Source organism: Callithrix jacchus, chromosome 22 (assembly GCF_049354715.1).
Source record: "Callithrix jacchus isolate 240 chromosome 22, calJac240_pri, whole genome shotgun sequence".
Lineage (NCBI taxonomy): Eukaryota > Metazoa > Chordata > Mammalia > Primates > Cebidae > Callithrix > Callithrix jacchus.
This window is the reverse complement of record NC_133523.1, coordinates 33,083,700-33,106,675: the sequence shown is the minus strand read 5'-3', so window position 1 is coordinate 33,106,675 and position 22,976 is coordinate 33,083,700. Positions and strand designations below refer to the sequence as shown.

At 42.2% G+C, this 22,976-nt stretch overlaps 1 protein-coding gene and 2 long non-coding RNA genes across 23 annotated transcripts in view; 2 read left to right on the top strand and 1 right to left on the bottom strand.

The window, feature by feature from the left end:
• The window catches only part of LOC144580735 (uncharacterized), a 17,056-nt gene extending 12,035 nt beyond the window's left edge, over positions 1–5,021 (top strand). The window contains exon 3 of the long non-coding RNA XR_013530792.1: positions 4,885–5,021. This is a non-coding gene — a long non-coding RNA (uncharacterized LOC144580735). The remainder of the gene's footprint in view (positions 1–4,884) is intronic.
• ZNF793 (zinc finger protein 793) overlaps positions 1–20,038 on the bottom strand; it is a 27,343-nt gene extending 7,305 nt beyond the window's left edge. The window contains exons 1-9 of one of the 21 annotated variants that reach the window (XM_017967252.4): positions 19,871–20,038; positions 18,582–18,720; positions 7,751–7,924; positions 7,532–7,645; positions 5,762–5,874; positions 4,933–4,978; positions 4,019–4,136; positions 3,195–3,321; positions 2,294–2,389 (exon numbers count right to left, since the gene is read on the bottom strand). In XM_017967252.4, the coding sequence (XP_017822741.2) occupies positions 2,294–2,389; positions 3,195–3,228 (130 nt within the window). In that variant the 5' untranslated portion in view covers positions 3,229–3,321; positions 4,019–4,136; positions 4,933–4,978; ... (3 more) ...; positions 18,582–18,720; positions 19,871–20,038. 21 annotated transcript variants of the gene reach the window in all.
• Positions 19,928–22,976, top strand: LOC103789930 (uncharacterized). The gene is made up of 4 exons (XR_616135.5): positions 19,928–20,135; positions 20,960–21,137; positions 21,822–21,902; positions 22,675–22,976. It is a non-coding gene; the product is annotated as an uncharacterized LOC103789930 (long non-coding RNA).

The window sequence follows — 22,976 nt, the reverse complement described above, 5'->3', positions numbered from 1 at the left end:
CTGTGATTTGGTACTAGTTTGTGGATAGTGTTATTTTCATGTCACATTATCATGTTTATAATCATCTCTTCTTTGAGATAATGGTAGTTATCAGACCTGATGCTAGACTTCATTAATATATAAACTAAAAAGTGTATAGGCCAGGCACGGTGGCTCAAGCCTGTAATCCCAGCACTTTGGGAGGCCGAGAAGGGTGGATCACGAGGTCAAGAGATCGAGACCATCCTGGTCAACATGGTGAAACCCCATCTCTACTAAAAATACAAAAAATTAGCCGGGCATGGTGGCGCGTGCCTGTAATCCCAGCTACTCGGGAGGCTGAGGCAGGAGAATTGCCTGAACCCAGGAGGCGGAGATTGCGGTGAGCCGAGATAGCGGTGAGCCGAGATCGCGCCATTGCACTCCAGCCTGGGTAACAAGAGCGAAACTCCGTCTCAAAAAACAAAACAAAACAAAACAAAAAGTGTATTATACTATTATACTGCACATTTTCACAATATTTTGATAATTACTGTACTTTGGTCATTTATTTTATAATCTTATGAACTTTATTGTATTTTTATATGTAGGAGTGAGGTCTATAGCCTTCAAAAGAATGCCTAAGAAGTCCATGGCACAAAAATAATTAATAACCCCTCACTTAAAGACATTCATTCATCAAATCCAATAGTCTGGGTCTGATTGTAGGAGGTAACAGTGGAAAATTAAAAGTGGAGAGGGACTAGGCATGGTGGCTCATGCCAGTAATTGCAGCACTTTGGGAGGCTGAAGCAGGTGGACTGCTTGAGCCCAAGAGTTTGAGTCCAGCCTAAGCAGCATTGCAAAACCCCATCTCTACAAAAAAAAAAATGAAAACTAGGCAGGTGTGATAGCGTGCGAATATAATCCCAGCTTCTCGGGATGTTAAGAGGTTGGAGGATCACTTGAGCCCAGGAGGTCGAGGCTGCAGTGAGCCATGATCGTGCCACTGCACTCCAGCCTGGGTGACAGAGTGAGACCCTGTCTCAAAAAGAAGAAAAAAAGGCAGAGAGGAAGATTCAAAGCCATTTCTCAGAAGAAAAAAATTAACAAAACCACACATATGAATGGAACAGTTAGAGTGAGTGGTAAAGGCAGAAGATTCAAAATGACCGCATGGTAGCAAAGCTCAGGAATAAAACCAAGATGAAGTGGGGTGTGTGTGTGTGTGAGTGTGTGAGTGTGTGTGTGTGTGTCAGGGGTAGCAAGGACAAATGAAGATGACTTTAGTTTTTGACAGACAAAGAACAGGGTAAGTGCACACCTGTAGTGTAATCCACAGACTGGTTAAATGGAGGGGCTGGACAGTGCAAGGGAGAAAACAGGGCTCAACATGGCAAAGAGGCTAGTTGTGAAGATCATGTACTCTCAGAATGGATGAGTTCCTTAAGAGGGTTATATCACTGGAAACAGACCATGTTATGAAAAACAGAAAACACAATAGTTCTTTGGAAGGAAAAGGCTGAGTATGAGCCAGGTAAATAGAGAATACAGAGTAGCTGGAAAAAGGGAGGCTGACTAGACACATTCTTGTGGAATTTGCAGTTATGAAATTTTCAGAAGAGAAGAAAGAAGAGTAGGGCAGCTGATAACCAGGATACCACATCTCAGGAGGGCTGAAGAGTACAATTTAATGGAGAAAAATACCCCAGAGGGCCCCAGAAGCAAAAGTTCAGAGGCATCCCTAAGAGTGGGCCATCCATCAACCCTCAGGGTACCATGGGTATTGCTGGAATGTCTCACAGAGCTGAAGGGAGAGGGGCAGTTAGTCCGTGTGTTAATCAGCGGTGGTTAAGATGGTCCAACTCAGCAATTTCCTTCACACCTGCCCACCCCAACATGGAATTCACTGCTTCCTCTTCTCTGATCCCACTGTCCTCTATGGAAGTGATTTAAATTAGTCCAGAAATTAGGGAAAGGATGGGTAATGAGACTGTATACCGCACGTAGCTCTGAAGCATTTCATCTGGAAAGTGTCAGAACAGAGTATAGGAAGCAGGAAGAGGAGAATCACAGAAGCTTTTATTTGCAAGAATGCCTGCATGTGAAAGATTCTGGAGAAAGAGAGATGGACCAAGCACATAAGGGCAGAGATGCAATCAAGTAGAGGGGAGAAAAACACTCAGATGGGCAGTGGGTTTGCATGAAAGTGGAAGAGTCATTCATGCGGCTGAAGCTCTCGGAGGTAAGTCAAGGCTTTTAAGAGAACACTGAACAAAATTCCAAAGGTGCTAGCCTCCTTCGGGACCCCTTTTGCCAGATTTATCACACTTACCCCAACAGTGGCAGCCCAGACATGCTGCTTCACCAATCCATGGTGCTTCTTCCTGCTCCAGCCTGAGGATCACATCTGGTTTGGTGCCTTCGTAACCTGTTTCGGGGAAATGATCCAGGCCTTGGGCTGAGCTCCTTGGTCTTCAGGGCCTCTCAGGCAGCTTTAAGGGCTGCACAACAGACATTATACTTGGGAGGAGACTAAACACACACCTTGTCCAGAACCAAAAGGAATTAGTGATCCAGGACCATGGAAACTCAAGCCACACCCACTGAGGCAGCACAGGGTAAGAATGTATTCTGTGCTACCAGATGCTGAGGTTCAAATCCTGATTCTGCTATGTATTAGCTGGGTGACTCTGGGCAAGTTACTTCACCTCTCTGTGCCTCAATTTCTAAATCTGTAAAAGAGTGGTACTAACAGTAACTAGCTCATAAGGCTTTTATGAGGATGAAATAAGTTAATATTTTTAAAGTGGCTAAAACAGTTTCTGGCACATAGAAAAGTGCTAGATAACCATTAAATAAATTACTAAATAAATATTTCAGAGGTTCTAGGTACTTCAGTTCTTTGAGACAGAGTTTCCCTCTTGTCATCCAGGCTGGAGTGCAATGGTGAGATCCCTGCTCACTGCAACCTCTGCCTCTCAGGTTCAAGTGATTCTCCTGCCTCAGCCTACCAAGTAGCTGGGATTACAAGTGCCCGCCACCATACCAAGCTAATTTTTGTATTTTTAGTAGAGACGGGGCTTCACTATGTGGGCTAGGCTGTTTTCAAACTCCAGACCTCAGGTGATCCGCCTGCCTCAGCCTTCCAAAGTACTTCAGTTGGTTTTAGCAACTGAGACAGGAAAGGTGGTCATTCAGACATAATCTGCACTGTATGGTGAAGGTGTTCTTACCCACTGAGACAAGGTTGCTATAGGTTTCCAGCATCACATCCCGGTACAGAGCCCTTTGAGTAGGATTCAGTCGGTGCCACTCCTCTTGGGTGAAGCCCACAACCACATCTCTGAATGACACAGGTGTCTGTTGAAATAAAAATGACATTAAGTCATGTAGAAAAAAATGTTTGTGCAGGGCCAGGCATGGTGGCTCATGCCTGTAATCCCAGCACTTTGGGAGGCCAAGGAGAGCAGATTGCTTGAGGTCAGGAGTTCAACACTAGCCTGGCAAACATGGTGAAAGCCCATGTATACTAAAAATACAAAAATTAGCCAGGCATGGTGGTGCACAGTTGTAATCCCAGCTACTTGGGAGGTTGAGGTGGGGGAATCACTTCAACCTAAGTGTTGGAGGTTGCAGTGAGCCAAAATCACACCACTGCACTCGAGCCTAGGTGACAAAGTGAGACTCCATCTCAAAAAAAAAAAAGTGTCTGTGCAAGAGTTGGTATTGATTTTCATAATGTTTACAGGTTAGAGCTTATCGTCTATCTGGGAGGCCTTTTACAGTCTTGGCTTTGTGTTATCTATGGTGGGGAAAATGAAAATCACATTGGAAGCTACATACCATTGCCATTCATACTTCGAGTCAACAAACATTGAAGACCTACTGTGTGTTTCACCCAGTGATGGTTGCTGTGGTCTCAGTCATAAAAGGGTCCTGACCTCAAGGAGCCCGCTGTCTGGCACAGAGAGAGCAACATGTAAAACCATCAGAGTAACTGTCACAAGAGCTGTGATGGCAGGACATCCAGGCTATGGCATATAGAGAAGCGAATGACCTGTTAAATTTTTCAGGGTCTGGTTATTCTTCAAAGACTAGGGATATGGAGAGCTGAGTCTTCTCTGCAGCAAGATGGAAAACTGTATTCTATGCAGGGCAGTAGCATGAAGAAAGGCCTGGGGGCAAAACAGTGATTTTAGGGGTGGCAAGTTACTTAGTAACAAGAGAAAAATATGCAGAGGCCGGGCATGGTGATTCATGCCTGTAACCCCAGCACTTTGGGAAGCTGAAGCAGGCAGATCCCAAGGTCAGGAGATCAAAACCATCTGGGCTGTCACAGTGAAACCCCATCTCTACTAAAAATACAAAAAATTAGCTGGGAGTGATGGCAGGCACCTGTAGTCCCAGCTACTCATGAGGCTGAAGCAGGAGAATTGCTTGAACCCGGGAGGTGGAGGTTGCAGTGAGCCAAGATCGTGACACTGCACTCCAGCCTGGGCAACAGAGTGAGACTCCATCTCAAAAAAAGAAAAAAAAAGCACGCAGAGGTCTGCCACTTATTAAATGGTGGACTTTAGGACAATGAAAACTCTATCAAAGAAGAAGTGTATGCAGAAAGCATATTCTAGAAGGCATGAGGTGAGCTGCTTGCATTCTATGTGAAGTGGTATAATGCTAACTCTAACTGTGAAAAGTTAAAATCTATATTGTATCCCTAGAGTAACCACTAAAATCATAACATGAGGTATACCTGATGTAAATAAACAGAATATGCTTTCTAAGAGCCTGCCTAATAATATTCCTGTGAGAAAAATCTCCATCTATGAGTCTGCTTTCCTGAGAACACAGCCTGTATGTATGTACTAACTGTACATATGTACAAAGTGTACATACTTACAATGCATCCTTTTTTTTAAATTCTAGGACAGTTTCCCCAGGAAGGAAAACTGGGCTACTTAACGTGATACTCACCTGGTAGTTGATCATTTTCTGCTGTTCTTGGAAAAAGATGCGACACCTGTAGACATGTCGGGGGAAGAAGACGGAGAAAGAGAAAACAGAGAACAGTGTATGAGGGACTAGACCTGTCTTGGAAATTGCAAATTCCTTTTGTAAATCTTGTACAAAAATCCATGCTTTTAGCTGGGCGCGGTGGCTCACACCTGTACTCCTAGCACTTTGGGAGGCCAAGATAGGAGAGTTACTTGAGGCCAGGAGTTAGATACCAGAGTGAGCAATGTGGCAAAACCCTGTCTCTACAAAAAAGATAAAAAATTAGCCAGGCATGGTGGTGCATGCCTATAGTCCTAGATACCCAGGAGGCTGAGGTGGGAGGACTGCTTGAGCCCAGGAGGTCAAAGCTGCAGTGAGCCATGATCCCACTACTGCACTCCAGCCTGGGCGACAGAGTAAGACCCCATCTCAAAAATTAAATATAAATAAACAAACAAATAAATATTCTTTATCTCTTATTTGTTTCAAATACTTTGAAATGTTATATAGGTCATAAAGCATAGACCATAAAGCATAGTTAGTATAGTATCTAAATGCCCCACAACCCAAGACATGTAATGATTATACAAGGAAAAAAGGTAACTTTGCCGTGGAGAAACTTGGCAGTATCGCTTAGTCAAGCGATCAGTTAACATGACCAGTAATGAGATAAAAGACATCGTGTGTCTCCTGTGAAAGGTACAACATCCCTTCTGTGGTATTCATGCGCCAAATGCATACCTGAACCTAATCAATGAGGAGACATCAGGCAAAACCATACTGAGTTACACTATACAAAATAACCTACCTATACTCTTCAAAAATGACCTCATGGAAGACGAAGACTGAGAAACTGCTCTTGATTAAAGGAGACTAAAGGGATGTATCACCTAAAGGCAGCATATGATCCTGGATTGGAACCTGCAATGGAAAAAGAAAAGGTGCCACAGGGCCAGGCGCAGTGCTCATGCCTGTAACCCCAGCAATTTGGGAGGCCGAGGTGGGCAGATCGCCTGAGGTCAGGAGTTTGAGGCCAGCCTGGGCAACATGGTAAAACCTTGTCTCTACTAAAAATATATAAATTAGCCGGGTGCGCTTGCAGACGCCTGTAATCCCAGCTAATTTGGAGGCTGAGGCAGGAGAATCACTTGAACCGGGAGCCGGAGGCTGGAGTAAGCCCAGATTGCACCATTGCATAACAACAAGAGCAAGACAACATCTCAAAAAAAAAAAAAAAGGTTGCTATAAAGTGACAAAGTGACAGTATTAGTTGACATCTGATTATAGATTGGATTAGTCTAGTCTCTATTCTATATTAGTCTAGTTATCATGATTATTAAATGATTATAATAATGACTTAGTAATCAGTGTTAACTGCCTGGTTTTGAAAACTACTGGTTATATAAGAAAATGTTCTCATTCTTAGGAAATATACCCTGAAGTACTTACAGGTAATGGAGCATCATGTCTGCAAGTTAGTCTTAAGTAGTTAAAGAAAATAAAGAATAAGAATGATATATATTTATGATAGGACATAATCATCTATATACATATATATTTGTATATAGAGAGAGCACATGCAAATATGGCTTTATACAGATGAACCTAGGTAAGGAATACATAGGAGCCCACAGTGATATTCTTGCTTTTTTTTGGAAAAAAATTTCCAAATAAAATGTTTAATTAAAAACAAAACAAAACAAAAAGCAAAAACTGGGCAGGTGCAGTGGTTCATGCCTGTAAACGCAGTACTTTGGGAGGCTGAGATGGGCGGATCACTTGAGGTCAGGAGTTTGAGACCATCATAGTCAACATGGTGAAACCCCGTCTCTACTAAAAATATAAAAGTTAGCCAGGCGTGGTGGTACGTGTCTATGATCCCAGCTCCTCAGGGGGCTGAAGCAGGAGAATTGCTTGAACCAGGGAGGTGGGGGTTGCAGTGAGCCAAGATTGCACCATTGCACTCTAGCCTGGGCGACAAGAGTGAAACTCTGTCTCAACAAAACAAAACAAAACAAAACAAAATATACAGTAGGTCCATAAATTCTGCCGCCACCACTATTCTGAGAATCCAGGGTCTTTTCTATTGAGTCAAAATGGAGTGAATTCATTATATTTCAAAAGGCCAGGTGAGGTGCCAAAAATGACAGGAGAGAGCAGCTTAATCTGGAAAGATCCAGCAAGAATAAAGGAGGAGATTGGCCACACCCCATAGCACAAGATAGCAGAACGCACTGGGCTAGATGGATGTCCACTACTCCTCAGAGAACATGCCTATCGCGCCTGCAGTGAGACTCTGGCCTCCCTACCTCTCCCTTCACTCTGTCTCCCTGGATCTTGACCCAACCCTCTTCCCATCATTTAGCCAAGGAGAGTCCCTAGAAAGAGTAATGTCTTCAGGTTGGGTCTTGCTCTGCTTCTGGCTCAGGGATGAAGCTATTTCCTTTTATGTGAGAGTCTTTGCTCTGACAAGAGGTATGGGGCCTGGGTGATTCCTTCAGGAGGGAATTTTTGTCCCAAGTTCCATGGCCTGCCTGGGTGCTTACAGCTCCATATCTCAATGATAACTCACACTCACCTGCAGGGCTTGGCAGGGCCTTCTGTAGATGTTTTGACCAAGGTCCTGTGGCTAGAGAGCCCTACCATGCAGCAAGGTGGTAGGAGCCAAAGGTCTGCAAGGCACCCAGAAGACCTGAAGGTAAGCAGATCCCATGGTGAGAGTCATCCAACCGTCCCTCCCCAAACACTCCCTGGAACCTCAGGGGGAAAAGCCTGCAGAGCGGTGCAGGAGACATACCTGAGCAATGGCTCTGCTCTGGGACTGGGGCAGGGGGAACTTCCACAAAGACCCTTGTGTCTGAGTCACTCCCTGAGCCAGGGAATGACTCAGATACAAGCTAGAGGCCAAGTAATTCCTCTGACTGAGGGAATCTGGGCTAGACACTTTGCCTCTCTAGGCCTGTTTCCTCACCTGTGAAAACAAAAAGAGGCTGTCAAACAGAGACTCAGGAGCCAGACGACTTGGGTTCGAATGTAGGCTCTGCTATTTACTGATGTGTGATGCCGAATGAGTTACTTAGTCTGTATGTGTCTCAGTTTCCCCATCACTTATTTATTATTTTACCCTTCTTTAATTTCTGATGGAAAAAGACATTTTCTTCATGTATTTATTGGCCAATTGCATTTCTTTTGTAAACAATGTTTATGCTCTTAACTTACGATTTTCCTGAGTTGTTTATTTTCAAAAATTAATACACAAGTGCTCTTTATATATTGAGGCTATTAATCCTTTGTCATATTTGTTATAAACATCTTTTTATAGTATGACATTTGTCCTTATTTGTCATTTGTCCTTAAACTGATTTATTAATTTCCAAATATCAAGCAAATTTTTCTGGTTATTTTTAATTATCAACTTGTTGATTTTTTTCCCCTTATGCTTTCTGCTTCTGGTAGTATTTTTAGTAAAAGTCTTTTCCACGAGATTATGAAAATGGTCTTTTTAGCTTATAAGATTGGCAAAGATGCAAACTGTATCTCTTACATTGCTGGTAGGAGGGTAGGACATTCCAGCTTCCTGAAGGCATTTAGATCAGAATTTCTAGAGTGCACACTCATTAAACCACGCTTTGACATCCAATAATGTGTCCCAAGGAACTAATTAGTCTCACTAAAGTAAAAGATAAAGGTACAAGATGTTCACCTCATCTTTGCTTACAAAAGTAAAACAACTGGAAGCAATCAAAATGTGCCAGCAATAATTTATTTTTTTTCATTTATGTATTTATTTATTTGAGATAGGCAGGAGTACAGTGGCACGATCACGCTTGCTGCAGCTTCGAACTCCCAAGCTCAGGTGATCCTCCCACCTCAGCCTTCTGAGTAGGAGGGATTATAGATAAGCATCAGCACACCTGGCTAATTTTTGCTTTTTTTTTTTTTTTAATTGAGAAGAAAGGGTTTCACCATGTTACCCATGTTGGTCTTGAACTCCTGGACTCAAGCGATCCACCCATCCTGGCCTCCCAATGTGCTGGGATTATAGATGTAAGCCACCACACAAAGCAATTAAAAGACTGGTGGACTGATATTGGTAAGTGACAGAACAGAACCCAAGGCAGGCAATAGAAATAGTAATGGAGGCCTGGTGTAGTGGCTCACGTCCATAATCCCAGCACTTTGAGAAGCCGAGGTGGGCAGATCAACTGAGGTCAGCAGTTCAAGACTAGCTTGGCCAACAAAGCGAAACCTCATCTCTACTAAAAATGGAAAATATTAGCTGGGCGTGGTGGGGGGCACCTGTAATCCCAGCTACTCAGAAGGCTGAGATAGGAGAATCGCTTGAACCCGGGATGCAGAGGCTGCAGTGAGGCAAGATCATGCCACTGCACTCCAGCCTGGGTGACAGAGTGAGACTGCATCACAAAAAAAAAAAAAAAAAAGAAAGAAAGAAACAGAAATGGAAGCCAGGCACGGTGGCTCACACCTGTAATCCTAGACTTTGGGAGGCCGAGGTGGACAGATCAACTGAGGTCGGGAGTTCGAGACTAGCCTGGCCAACATGGTGAAACTTCGTCTCTACTAAAAATAGAAAATATTAGCCGGGCATGGTGGCAGACACCTGTAATCTCAGCTACTGAGGAGGCCGAGACAGGAGAATCACTTAAACCCGGGAGGCGGAGGTTGCAGTGAGCCCAGATCATACCACTGCACCCCAGCCTGAGCGACAAAGCAAGACTTCACTTCAGAAACAAAAAAGAAAAGACATAGTAATGGAGTGGTGTACTCCCTGACTTGGAAGCGCATTTGTGATGTATTTTGAAGTAGGAAATACAAGTCATAACATACAATGTGAAGCATAACTCTATTTTTAAGATTATGTAAGTCCAAATCTATGAAAATATTAACAGTTGTTTTCTCTGAGTGAAGGGATTGAAAGGAATTTACATTTCATTTTTGATGTGTTCATTTTTCTAAATTTCCAATAGCCTCATAATTATATATTTATTTGGATAATAGGAATAATAACAACAATAATGACAAATCAGAACAAGCATAGTCTCATGTAGGAAGAACAAATAAAAGTATGACACATCATAGAACTGATGGAAATAGAAAAAAACACTAGTTTGTATTTATTGAGCCCTGATCTCAACTTAAGCACTGTGTAAGGTTATTTCCTCATATTGACTCATTTATTCCTCACGCTGCCCTCTAAACCGAGTCCTACTCCATTTTTAGATAAAGGCATGGTGCCAAGAGAGGTGAAGAACTAGCATCCAGATGCACTGAGATACAGATCCCACTAGCCTGGCTGTAGCACTGGGTTTATAACTTCCCAGTCTTACTGCCTCTCGGAGACAGATTTGTCTTCTAAAAGAACAATGCAACATCTGAGGTCCACATTTTGTTTTTTTGAGACAGAGTTGATCTCTCATTGCCCAGTCTGGAGTGCAGTGGTGCAATCTCGGCTCACTGCAGCCTCTACCCTCCTGGGTTCAAGCGATTCTCCTGCCTCAGCCTCCAAAGTAGCTGGGATTACCAGCATGAGCCACCACACCTGGGCTAATGTGCCCATTGAATACAACTAAGATCACCTCCAGCTGTAGAATAGACTAAAATATGAAGGCAGGAAATAGTAATTTGATACATCTGGTAAAACTATAAGAAATATTTTCTTCAATTTCCTTCAACAACAAGGTAAAATTAGCTAGTAATTTTTCTTTTTTATTTAAAAACATTTTTTCCTACTGGGGATGCCCATCTGCACACAGAGCCAAATGTGGCAGACAAAAATCAGTGCCACCTATCCTGATTAAGTAAGGAAATATGAAAAACAAAGTTCCCTTCCTCCCTCAGCCCCAATTCCTCCCTAAAACTGAGCAACTATGGGGAGAACCCACTTGAAGATGAAGTCAATCATTATCTTTCTTGGTAAAGAGTCAATCTTAGGCCAGTCATGGTGGCTCATGCCTATAATCCCAGCATTCTGGGAGGCTGAGGTGGGCAGATCACTTGAGGCCAGGAGTTCAAGACCACCCCAGCCAACATAGTGAAACCCCATCTCTACTAAAACCACAAAAATTAGCAGGGTTTGGTGGCATGAACCTTTAGTCCCAGCTACTCAGGAGGCTGGAAAAGGAGAATTGGTTAAACCTGGGAGGCAGAGGTTACAGTGAGCTAAGATCACACCACTGCACTCCAGTGTGGGTGACAACGCAAGAATCCAATTAAAAAAAAAAAGTCAGTCTTGGAAAGCAGTAGCGCCCTGCAGTCAGTCACTCTTCTAGCAGCACGGCAGCCTTCTGATGGGCACCATCTCAGCATTGTGACATGATTGTGACTTACACATCCTTTCATTAGTCCCCAACATTTGAACTCAAAAGCCATATTTTTCCCATACAGAAACCATCATCTGGATGCTCTTAGTCACAAATCTGCTTAGAGAGATCTAATCATAGATCTCTCATTGCCATACACAAAAGTGAACTCGGTATCTTCTCTCTCAACTTTTTCTTCCTCTTAGGTCACAGCTTCTACCTCCCAAAGCTGTATGTTTTAAAGTTTTGTCTAGCACATTAACTCTTATTACTTATTTTTCATAAATGTCCTGGATATTCTCAAATGTTTCATCTTCAACATAAACTATAGAATTGTTCTGTTAAAATTTGGAGCAAAGAGATCCCTTCTTAATATTTTGAGTAACACTGTACTGAATTTGTCTATTCATATAAGAAAATATCGACAATTTTGAAAATTTTTGAGCCTTCCAATCAGAGAACAAGGCTTCCACATTTATTCAAGACTTTCTTCACGTCTCAAAATGTCATGTTTTATGCTTTCACATGGGTACTCCAATTTTCTTTTTATATCTGTTACTGGATAGTCAACTGTGTTTTCAGTTACCATTCTAAATGGCATATTTTTATCCATTTAATTACTGACTGCAACTTTAAAAAGTTATCAATCCATTTTCCTATAGTCATTTTAAACCAGTCACCTTACTGAACTTCCTTAATAACTATAATGGTTAATCTTCTAGAGCTTTTGGGATAGACAATTATTTCATCCACAAATACAGTTTTTTCTTGTCTTGTCCAATATTTATGTTTCTTGCTTCATTCTCTGATTAACTGCACTGGCAGGTCCTCTAGAAGAAAGCAAATCAAAGCAGGGACAGGTTGTTCACTTGAATGGGAACATATGCAGAGTTCTTCCATTACATCGGCTACTGACTTTCACTTGAGACACAGAAGGTCTTATCAAGTTAAGGAAGTATCCAGGCCAGGTGCGGTGGCTCATGCTGGTAATCATAGCACTTTGGGAGGCTGAGGCGGGTGGATCATGAGGTCAGGAGTTTGAGACCAGCCTGGCCAAGATGGTGAAACCTCGTCTCTACTAATAATACAAAACTTAGCAAGGCATGCTGGCAGGTACCTATAATCCCAGCTACTCCGGAGGCTGAGGCAGGAGAATCACTTGAACCTGGGAGTCAGAGGTTGCTGTGAGCCAAGATAGCACCACTGACTCTAGCCTGGGTGACAGAGTAAGACTCTGTCTTTAAAAAAAAAAAAATCCAAATTGTTCTCTTTTATTATGTTTTTTAAAATCCAGAACAGATGTTGAATTTTATCAAATACTTTTTTCCCGTCTATGATGTGGCTATGGTATGCTCCCTTTTCCTATTAAAATGGCAAAATTCATTAATAAATTATTGAAATAATATTGAACTTACTATACTTATACTTTTAGGATAAATTTCCTCTCAGTCCTAATGCATTATTTAACATATTACTAATTTTGCATATACATTTATAAGGTTGGGCTATGGTTTTCTTTTGAAATACCACCTTTTCCTGTTTTTTTGGAATCAATGCAACAATATTGCCTTTATTAAAAAAATAGGTGATAATGGTTTCTTCCTTTATAAATTCCTTGGAAGAGTATCTATCTATGTATCTATGTATCTATGTATCTATCTACCTACTTGTGACAGGGTCTCACTCTGTCACCTAGGCTGGAGTACAGTGGCACAATCATGGCTCACTGCAGCCTTAACCTACCAGGTTCAAGCGACCCTTCCACTCAGCCTCCCAAGTAGCTGAAACTACAGGTGTACAATGTCACCTCCAGACAACTTTTATATTTTTTGCAGAAACGAGGTTTCACCATATTGCCCAGGATGGTCTTAAATGAAAGAACAGTGTGTTACTTGGAAGTCACTTTAAGGCTCACTAAGAAATCACCAGTTGACCTATCTTAATCTGTTCATTGAGGTGGTTTACAGGAACTTTTTCAAGTGTTTTAATCTTTCACAGCTATTGATCTTTTCATTTTCTTTTCTTAAGGAAGTTTTACATATACATTCCTAGAAAATCATCCTTTGCATGTCAGCTTTGAAATCTATTAAAGTGTTACAAAAATATTTCTTAATAATATGGTTATTCCCCTTTTTACATTCCTAATTTGTATATCGGTTCATTTCCTCCCAACTTGATAAGGTTTCATAATGGTTTATCTCTATATCATTTATTTTTATTAAAATCGGATTTATCAGTTTTACCATTTTTCTTTTTTAGCTCAGTAATTTTTCTTTTTACATTAATTCCTTCCACTTCTCATATATATGTTCTAACTTTCTTGACTGAGTGTTTTATCAAGACAGAAAATAAAAACGACTGCAAACCAATTACAGTTGGATATAATTCAATTGAGACACCACACCACATTCGCTCATCTAATCTTTTCCATCTTCAATAAAAAAATACATAATGGCTGGACGTGGTGGCTCATGCCTGTAATTACAGTACTTTCGAAAGGCTGACATAGACAGATCACGTCAGGTCAGGAGTTCAAAACCAGCCTGAGCAACATGGCAAAACCCCATCTCTACCAAAAACACAAAAATTAGTCGGTCATCGTGGTGCATGCCTATAATCCCAGCTATTAGGGAGGCTGAGACAGGAGAACAGCTTGAACCCAGAAGGCGGAGGTTGCAGTGTGCTTTCATTTATTATATTGTGGTTAATTAATTTTACTGTGATCACATACAAAATGTATATTACTTAGGAAATATACATTGGGGGTAAAGGGCCATCATGTTCACAACTTACAATCACCTGGTTCAGAAAAAGAAAAATTAACCTGTTCACAGAGAGAGAAAGTCTCTGCACACACAACAAAATGTTAACAAATACAGTATGTGGTGAAAGATATAACAGGAATTTCTATACAATTGTTTTTTCTTTTTTTTTTTTTCTGAGACAGAGTCTCACTATGCTGCCAGGCTGGAGTGCAGTGGCATGATCTTGGCTCACTGCAACCTCTGACTCCCTGGTTCAAGTGATTCTCCTGATTCAGCCTCCCAAGTAGCTGGGACTATAGGCACGTGCCACAATGCCCAGCTAATTTTTGTATTTTTAGTAGAGACAGAATTTCACTATGTTGACCAGGATGGTGTCTCGATCTCTTGACCTCACGATCTGCCCGCCTCAGCCTCCCAAGGTGCTGGGATTACAGGTGTGAGCCACCACACCCAGCCTATTCTTATAACTTTTCTAAATCTGAAATTATTCAAAATCAAAACCAAAACAAAACAATAATTTTTTATATCTGTGGGAAGTTGTGCAAGATGGGAAGATCTGTGAGATGAAGAAGAGATTAGCTGCTTTCCCATATTGCCAGTTTGTATGTGAGGAACAGGCTTCTCTGCTTGGGAGTGAATCTACCAGAAGCTTAGAATCCCTAAGGCAGCCTCCGCCTAGAACCTTGCATTTGTTGAGTCACCACTATGCTTGGCCTTCAAGCAGCCAGCTTCTGGAGAGGCTCTTTTTCATTGCTTCATTCAAGTCTCTTTTGTCAATGCTTAGTCTCTAAAGACTAAGAGATTTTGACTAAGGGACTGAAAATCCCCCTCCAAACTACCTATTGAGAAGAATCCTTAACTGTTACCTTCATTAACAGAATCCTACTAGAAACCTACCTTAAAACCACATGGTGGCTCACACCTGTCATTGCAGCACTTTGGAAGGCCAAGGAGGGTGGATCACCTGATGTCGGGAGCTCGAGACCAGCCTGGCCAACATGAGAAAACCCTGCCTCTACTAAAAATACAAAAATTAGCTGGGCATGGTGGCACACGCCTGTGATCTCAGCTACTAGGGAGGCTGAGGAAGAAGAATCGCTGAAACTGGGGAGATGGAGGTTGCCTCGAGCCAAGATCACACCACTGAACTCCAGACTGGGTAACAGAGCAAGATTCAGTCTCAAAAAAAAAACCCTCAGGGTCTAGTTCACTGTGCATGTTTTTGGCTTCCAGAGAGAATAAGAGAAAAGAGGCAATCGCCAGAACTTTAGGTTAGAATTTCTTTCTTTTTTTTTTTTAAGAGTCTTGATCTGTTGCCCAGACTAGAATGCAGTGGTGCAATCTCAGCTCACTGCAACCTCCATCTCCCAAGTGCAAATGATTCTTCAGTCTCAGCCTCCTGAGTAGTTGGGATTACAGGCACCCAAATCCATGCCCGGATAATTTTTGTAGTTTTGGTGGAGATGGGATTTCACTGTGTTGACCAGGCTGGTCTCCAACTCCTGACGTCAAGTGATCTGCCTGCCACAGCCTCCCAATGCTGGGATTACAGGTGTGAGCCACCATGCCCAGCCTTCAGGTTAGAATTTGTCCTGATGTTCATGTGGTTTCAAAATTTCAAATAAAATTTCCTCATGGTATAAATGCCTTGGCTTCACATTATTTATATGATTCAAATGGAATCCTATCAAATTCAATGAATATGAGTCAAGTGGATTCATAGGGGACATATAAAATTCAATTCAAATTCAAAAGCAGGCAAAAGTAATCTATGGTATTAAACCCTAGTTACTCCTGGGATGGCAGGAGGTATTGACCAGTAAGGACAGTTTCAAGGTCTTAGAAGTGATGAATATCTTGATCTAGGCTTTGGTTACAGGATTCTGTAATGTAAAAATTCAATGGGCTACACCTTAAAGATAAGCCTACTTGACTACATGTGTATTATGCCTCAATTTTTTAAAAGAATGTTTTTTTGAAACAGGGTCTCATTCTGTCACCCAGGATAGTGTGCAGTGGCACAATCATAGGTCACTGCAACCTCAAACTGCTAGGCTCAGTGAAGCCTCCCATCTCAGCCTTTCCAGTAGCTAGGATCACAAGTATGAGCTACCAAACCTAGCTAATTATTTTTGAGACAGAGTTTCACTCTTGTTGCCCAGGCTGGAATACAATGGCACAAGCTTAACTCACTGCAACCTCTGCCTCCAGCTTCAAGTAATTCTCCTGCCTCAGCCTCCCAAGTAGCTGGGATTACAGGCACCTGCCACCAAATCCAGATAATCTTTTTTTTTTTTTTTTTTTTGTATTTTTAGTAGAGATGAAGCTTCACCATATTGGCCAGGCTGGTCTTGTACTCCTCATCTCAGGTGATCTACCTGCCCTGGCCTCCCAAAGTGCTGGGATTACAGGTGTGAGCCACTGTACCTAGCCTGCCCAGCTAATTTTTAAATTTTTTTTGTAAAGATGGGTTTTCGTTATGTTGCCCAAGCTGGTCTCAAGCTCCTGGCCTCAAGCGAGCCTCCTACCTACCCCAGCCTTCCAAAGCACTGAAATTACAGGCATAAGCCACTATGCCTGGCCAAAAAAGGAATATTTAGTGACCTGAAAAAGGGTCTGTTATATAAATGAAATTATCTTGATTCAAACTTAGAAATTTTGTTCAAACACAGCCACATCTTGCCTCTCCCCGTGGTGCTTCTCCCCACAATGAATATCCCATTAAATTAGAGATCAAAAACAGACTACACTAATCTGTAAGGTTAGAAGCTAGGAGAATGCTTCCCTTTGGCAGAGTAGTGACTGGGAGGGGCATCACGGGGCCTGGTGCTACAATGCTATTTTCTGATCTGAGTGCATTACCCAAGGGTATTCCCTTGCAACAATTCATTGAGCTGCATATTTACATACATGTTTGCATATATCTGATAACATAATAAAAGGTTTATGTTAAAAAAAAACTTTTTAAAAAAATTATTTGCTCTGAAACCTGGCACTGAGCACAATATAGGTGGTGAACGGAATCAACTTGGAAAAAAAAACAACCCAAACTCCTTACCCTGGCTTATTATTTCACCCATGTTAAGCAGCTATCTGTCTTTGATTCTGTGCAAATAAAAAACAGGGACTATCTGCCTTTAAAACTAAAACATGACCTATGTGGGTTCTGAAAGATATTACCTGCCTTAGCATTCAGCTGCCTTTATTTCTTAAGGAGCATTGTGCATTGTCTGAAGGTTACATAAAGATCAAATGCAATAATTTTTTAAAGTTAAAATATTGTTTTGGCATTGCATCTTTTCATTAGAGTAATGGTTCAAATCTTATTTCCTAACTCAGAAACAGAAAGTCAAATACTGCATGTTCTCACTTATAAAATAATAATGTATACACATGAACATAGAAAACAGAATAATAGAGGCTGGTAACTCTGAATGGAGGGAGTTACGAGATAGGTACAATGTACATTATTCAAGTGATAGTTGCACTAAAAGCCCAGTCTTCCCCACTATTAAATACATCCATGTAACAAAACTGCACTTACAGCCTCTAAAGCTTTTTTTTTTTTTTTTGAGACACAGTCTCACTCTGTTGCCCAGGCTGGAGTACAGTGGCACAGTCTCAGCTCAATGCAAACTCCACTTCCCACGTTCAAGTGATTCTCCTGCCTCAGCCTCCCAAGTAGCTGGGACTACAGGCTTATGCCACCACGCTCGGCTAATTTTTTAAATTTTTAGTTAAAATGAGGTTTCACTGTGTTAGCCAGGATGGTATCGATCTCCTGACCTCATGATCTGCCCACCTTGGCCTCCCAAAGTGCTGAGATTACAGGCATGAGCCACCATGCCCAACCCCACTAAATCTATTTCTTTAAATTGTATTTCTATTTTATTTGCAATCCCATCTCAGCCATTTTAATATAGTTCAATTTCAATTTCAGTGAAGAAAGGTTTCTAAAAGTAGCTTTAAATTTTGTTTTGTGGTTCTTGTGGCTTTATCTTTTTTGAATTTTTCTGCCAGGACTTTATAAGGAACTGATTGAGGTTAAACATGGCCATGCCTAAAATACACAGGACAAGGCAAAAAGACTCTCAGAATACAATAAATTCCAAATCTAGTTTCTCTTCCTTTGATAATTTATTTTTAAGTTGAGCCTAGATAAAAGTATTTTCTAAACTCTCAGTTTGCTCTTTCAGCCATATCTTTTACATTATCATTTTATTTTATTTTATTTATTTTTTGAAACAGAGTCTCATTTTGTCACCCATGCTGGAGTGCAGTGGTACAATCTTGGTCCACTGCGACCTCCACCTCCTGGGTTTAAATGATTCTCCTGCCTCAGCCTCCAGAGTAGCTGGAACCTGAGGCGCCTGCCACCACAACTGGCTAATTTTTACGTTCTTAGTAGAGGTAAGGTTTCACCATGTTGACCAGACTGGTAACTCCAGACTTCAAATGATCTACCCACCTCAGCCTCTTAAAGCACTGGGATTACAGACACGAGCCACCGCTTCCAGCCCACATTATCATTTTAGATACTTACCCAGTAAATTTGTTTTCTAACCACAAGCAAGGTCACATCTATCCCAGCTGTCACAGAGTCAGAATGGATTTCCAGAAACCAGGCTTACTCGTGGGATGCTGTCACAGATGCATATGTCATTACCTTTGCCAGAAAGAACCTTAAAGGAAACGTTAAGAAAAAATATGCATTAGATCCCTAACAAGAACAATAAAAGCCACATCTTTAATAATATGTTACTTTGGATAAGTTTAGCAGGCAACCCTTTCAAATTATTTTCATTATTGTGGAGAACAATAAAAAGGGGGTGTGTTCAAAACAGTTTTGAGATGGGCCTTGGTGGAGATGAACGGGCTGCTATTCAGCTAAGGAGTATAATGTGAGTGAAATGTGTTCCCATTATGCAGGCTTGCAGCCTCAAATCTGTGATTTTCCCATCCCCAATCTCCACATTTCCGGAGCCTCAACACCAACCCCTATAAGCCTCCTAACCAGACACATAGTGTCCCCAATCACAGGCCTCCAGTCTCCAACCCTCAGAGGTTCTCATAGTCATTGATATTCCCGTATGTTCAGATCTGATCAGGAAAGACTACTGGTAACTACAAAGCACACTGATCAGATCTGATTGCCAGTGAATTACACAGATCCCAGTCACAAACCCATACTGATCGCCGATGATATCCCAAAGACTGGGGATCAACTGTTGATTCTCACACTCCCACCCCCACCCACAAGTGACAGTCCGAATCACCGAGCCTCATTGAGGTGTACCTTTAAGATAAGCACACTTGACTCTATTCTCCATTCCCTGATCTACAAAAGTCCAATCATTAATACTCTCCGATCCTCCACCCATAATATGAAGGACGTCTCAATCACCAATGGCCCAAAACATTTCTCCAAACATTAATCCCCACTGACCCCCCCTCATAATTGGACACCAAAGTTTCCACAGTCACCAATTCTAGTATCCAAACTATTACTGCCCACAAAACTTAGAACCTCCAATCACGGATCCTCTCGGGCTTCGGTCATTAACCCTAAAGCTCTGCAAACCCGTGTCTGAAAAATCCCACTTGACCCCAGACCATTGTAACTGACCACTATGCACCCTGCAAATCAAGACATTTCACAGAACCCGCGTTTATTGATTCCCACACACTCCCAATCTATCTTCTTCAGAGACCGTGCCACTGACTCCCGCAAACCTGTGCCCGCCACCACTGAAGCCCCGCGAGGCTCAGACGCCCAATCTCTTAACCCTTCAGTCCCCTTGTCATTGAACCTTACGAGCACCCATAACTGACCCAGTCGGCCACCGTAGTCGCCGGGTCACTCTCTCCCTCCAGCCCCCAGGTTTGACCGTTTCTCAAACTGACCCGTCCCAGTTATGCTGGATCCGTGCCCTTAATCCGAAATTGATCGTCCTGCCACGCCGCCTCACTGCGGTATAAAGTCGTCCCATCCTAAATGGCTGGTGCGCAGACTCAATTGCGACATTTAGGCTATCAGCCGCCACCCGGCAACATTTCAGACAACAGGATTCTGGGTTTCTCAAAGCTGTAATAGGAGGTATGATGGCGGCTCCCACTTCACTCTTACTGGGGGCGGCCATGTTTAAAGCTGTGCCGTACAACAGATGATTAAGCACTTTGCTAGACCAAAAGATCAGGCTATTTTAGGACAGGGAGAAGCAAGTTTCCCTGGGTCCCTAAACAGAGATGTCGTCTCTGCTCTTAACTCAGCATCTCGGATGCCAAAACCTCCTGTGACCGACATGGCGGCGCGCAGATTTCAGAGCTGAGCTTTCTTTGTCTCCAGCAGCCTCGTAAGATGGCCGCGTACATTTTTACAGCTTCTTACGTGCAATGGGTTAGGCCCCTCCGAGGAGGAGCTCCCCTATGACAATGTAAAACATTTTTCTGAGCTGGCTCTAAGGGTTAGCAGCGAAGAGTCCTGGTTTTCTATTAGGGTGACAGAGGTAGCCTATGGAGGGGGCGTGACCTTCACGGAGAGGGCGGAGCCGCAAGGAAAAGGCGGGGCCGCCGCAGCAGCAAGAGATCTGAGTTCTTAGCGCATGATGGGAAGGAAATGTTGAAAGCAAGGTCTTTACGTAAGGAGGCTTGCCCGAGAAGCCGACCTGAGGGAAGAATACGAGTGCAAGCAGTTTATTTGGCAGGTAGGGGATGGAGAAGTGAGACGGGACAGAAATGAGATGGGAGGGATGGCAACGAATATACAGTGCGTCGATGAACAGATTAGGCCTGCGATCAGTGGGGGCTCAGTCAGCTTGGCAACTCTGCGGGATTATGTAGAAACCACTTCCAAGTTGTCACACCCACCAGGCCGATGAAGCTGAGATATGTATACAACATTTATCTTCCTCATTGTTTTAGGGCCACCCCAGCACTTCCTACCTGCCTCATGGGAAGGTCTCAGGCTGAGTCTGTATGTGCCTGCAGTAAGAAGCCAGCGGTATGCATAAGATTGCCCAGGGGTGGTGGCTGGGTACCCACAGCGTTCACTACAGTCCAGCCTTGAATACCACCTAATGCAGTGTTCTGCATATCACAGGTATTGGAACATCTCTGGAAAATATTGCCTTGTCTTACGAAAATGAATTTTTAAATAAATCCGAATTCCAACTGGTAATCCTAGCGACTGATTCAATAACTGACCTCCGAAATGATTCCTAGTGATTCCTACCTCCTGGTATTCACACTCTCATGTAGTCCCCTCCCACACTGTTCCAATGTTGCACTGTGAGACTAATAGAATACGGTAGCAGTATTAGCGTTTCTACTGCTTATATTAAATATAATAATAAAAGACATCTTGACTTCTGTCTTGAAGCCCGCTGCCCCCTCTTTGAGAAGTTACTCATGAGGACACTGAGAGACTATGGAGAGGCCCATGTAGAAAGGAACTGAGGCCTCCAGCCAATAGCCCAGGAGGAGCTAGGGCCTTCCTATAACCAAGTGAGTCACCCTTGGAAGCACATCTCCCAGCCCCAGTCAAACCTTGAGATGACTGCAGGCCCTGCCAATAGTTTGACTAACCGCATGAGAGACTCAGTCACAACCACTGAGCTATAGCAGCTCACATATTCCTGACCCTCAGAAAGTGTGTGAGATACTAAATGTTTGTTGTTTTAGGCTTCTAAGTTTAATTTGTTATACATCAATAGATTACTTTGATGCTGTGTCAAAATGCTACAATTGACATTTCTGAATTCTTTTTGTTGTTTGTTTGAGACAGAGTTTTGCTCTTGTTGCCCAGACTGGAGTGCAGTGATCTTGGCTCACCACAACCTCCGGCTCCCAGTTTGATTTTCCTGGGGTAAAGCCATTTTTCTTTTCTTTTCATATTTCACCAGGTATGGGAAGTTGTAGATTTATAACCTGAGTCAATTAAGGAATTTCACATTATGAATTCAATTTGAGATGGACCGGGCTGGTGATACCTAGAAAGGGTAAATGAAAATTCACTCTGGAGGCAACTTCTGCCTCAAGGAGGCAGTAATTTTTCAGGAACAAGGACCAGCAAGTTGTCACAGATATCCAGCATGCAAGAGAGCAGAACCACATGAATGAGATCAAATAGATACAACAGATAGTATAAGCAGATCCATCTAACAGAGTAGCTTCGAACTAGAGATGTTGCTTTGGTTTGGGTTCAAGGCCCTCATTCTACTTCTCTTAGCCCACAATTGTGAGTCTTTAAGAAATATGAATATACATTACAGTGACAGCTAGCCCTTGTTATCTACTGTCAGTACATACCATGTCACCACTAATTTCCCATAAAACCTGCCTCCCCTCCAAAGTCTTTATAGGAGCTGTAGTAGTTGCCTCTGTTTAGAATATGGGGTTTATTTCCCACTGTGTCCTCTATAAGTGGTGGTAGATATTGTTTATTTCTAATCAGCACTAATTTCTACCTCTTTTTGTGCTCTTACGTGTGTTTCAGGGACTGAAAACCTAAGAATTTTACTTCCTAGATTACTTGCTATAGGTCATCTAAAGAGTCTGGTTACTGCAAAAGATATGGTAAATAAGATTTGGATAAAGAAGGGAGGTAGATGCCTTTTTTTTTTTTTTTTTAATAACAGTGAAGTGAGATATAGACCAGCAGATACAGGCATCTAAGTGAACTCATCAGTCACCAGCAACAATTTTCTGAAACTTCCTGACCTCCAGATTGCAGCTTCATTGATGTGAGTTTAAAACCAGCCAGATGCCACTCTTAAGTTCCATGCATATGGCAAGGGTCCAGGAAATAAGAAACAGAGTTAAGGGGGTGGTGTCATGGGGCATTTACTTGAAATTTTTATGCTATAATTTTCTCATCTTTAAAATGGTGATAATAATCAAATTGTCAGTTATTAAATAAACTAACACCGTGAAAAAGAAA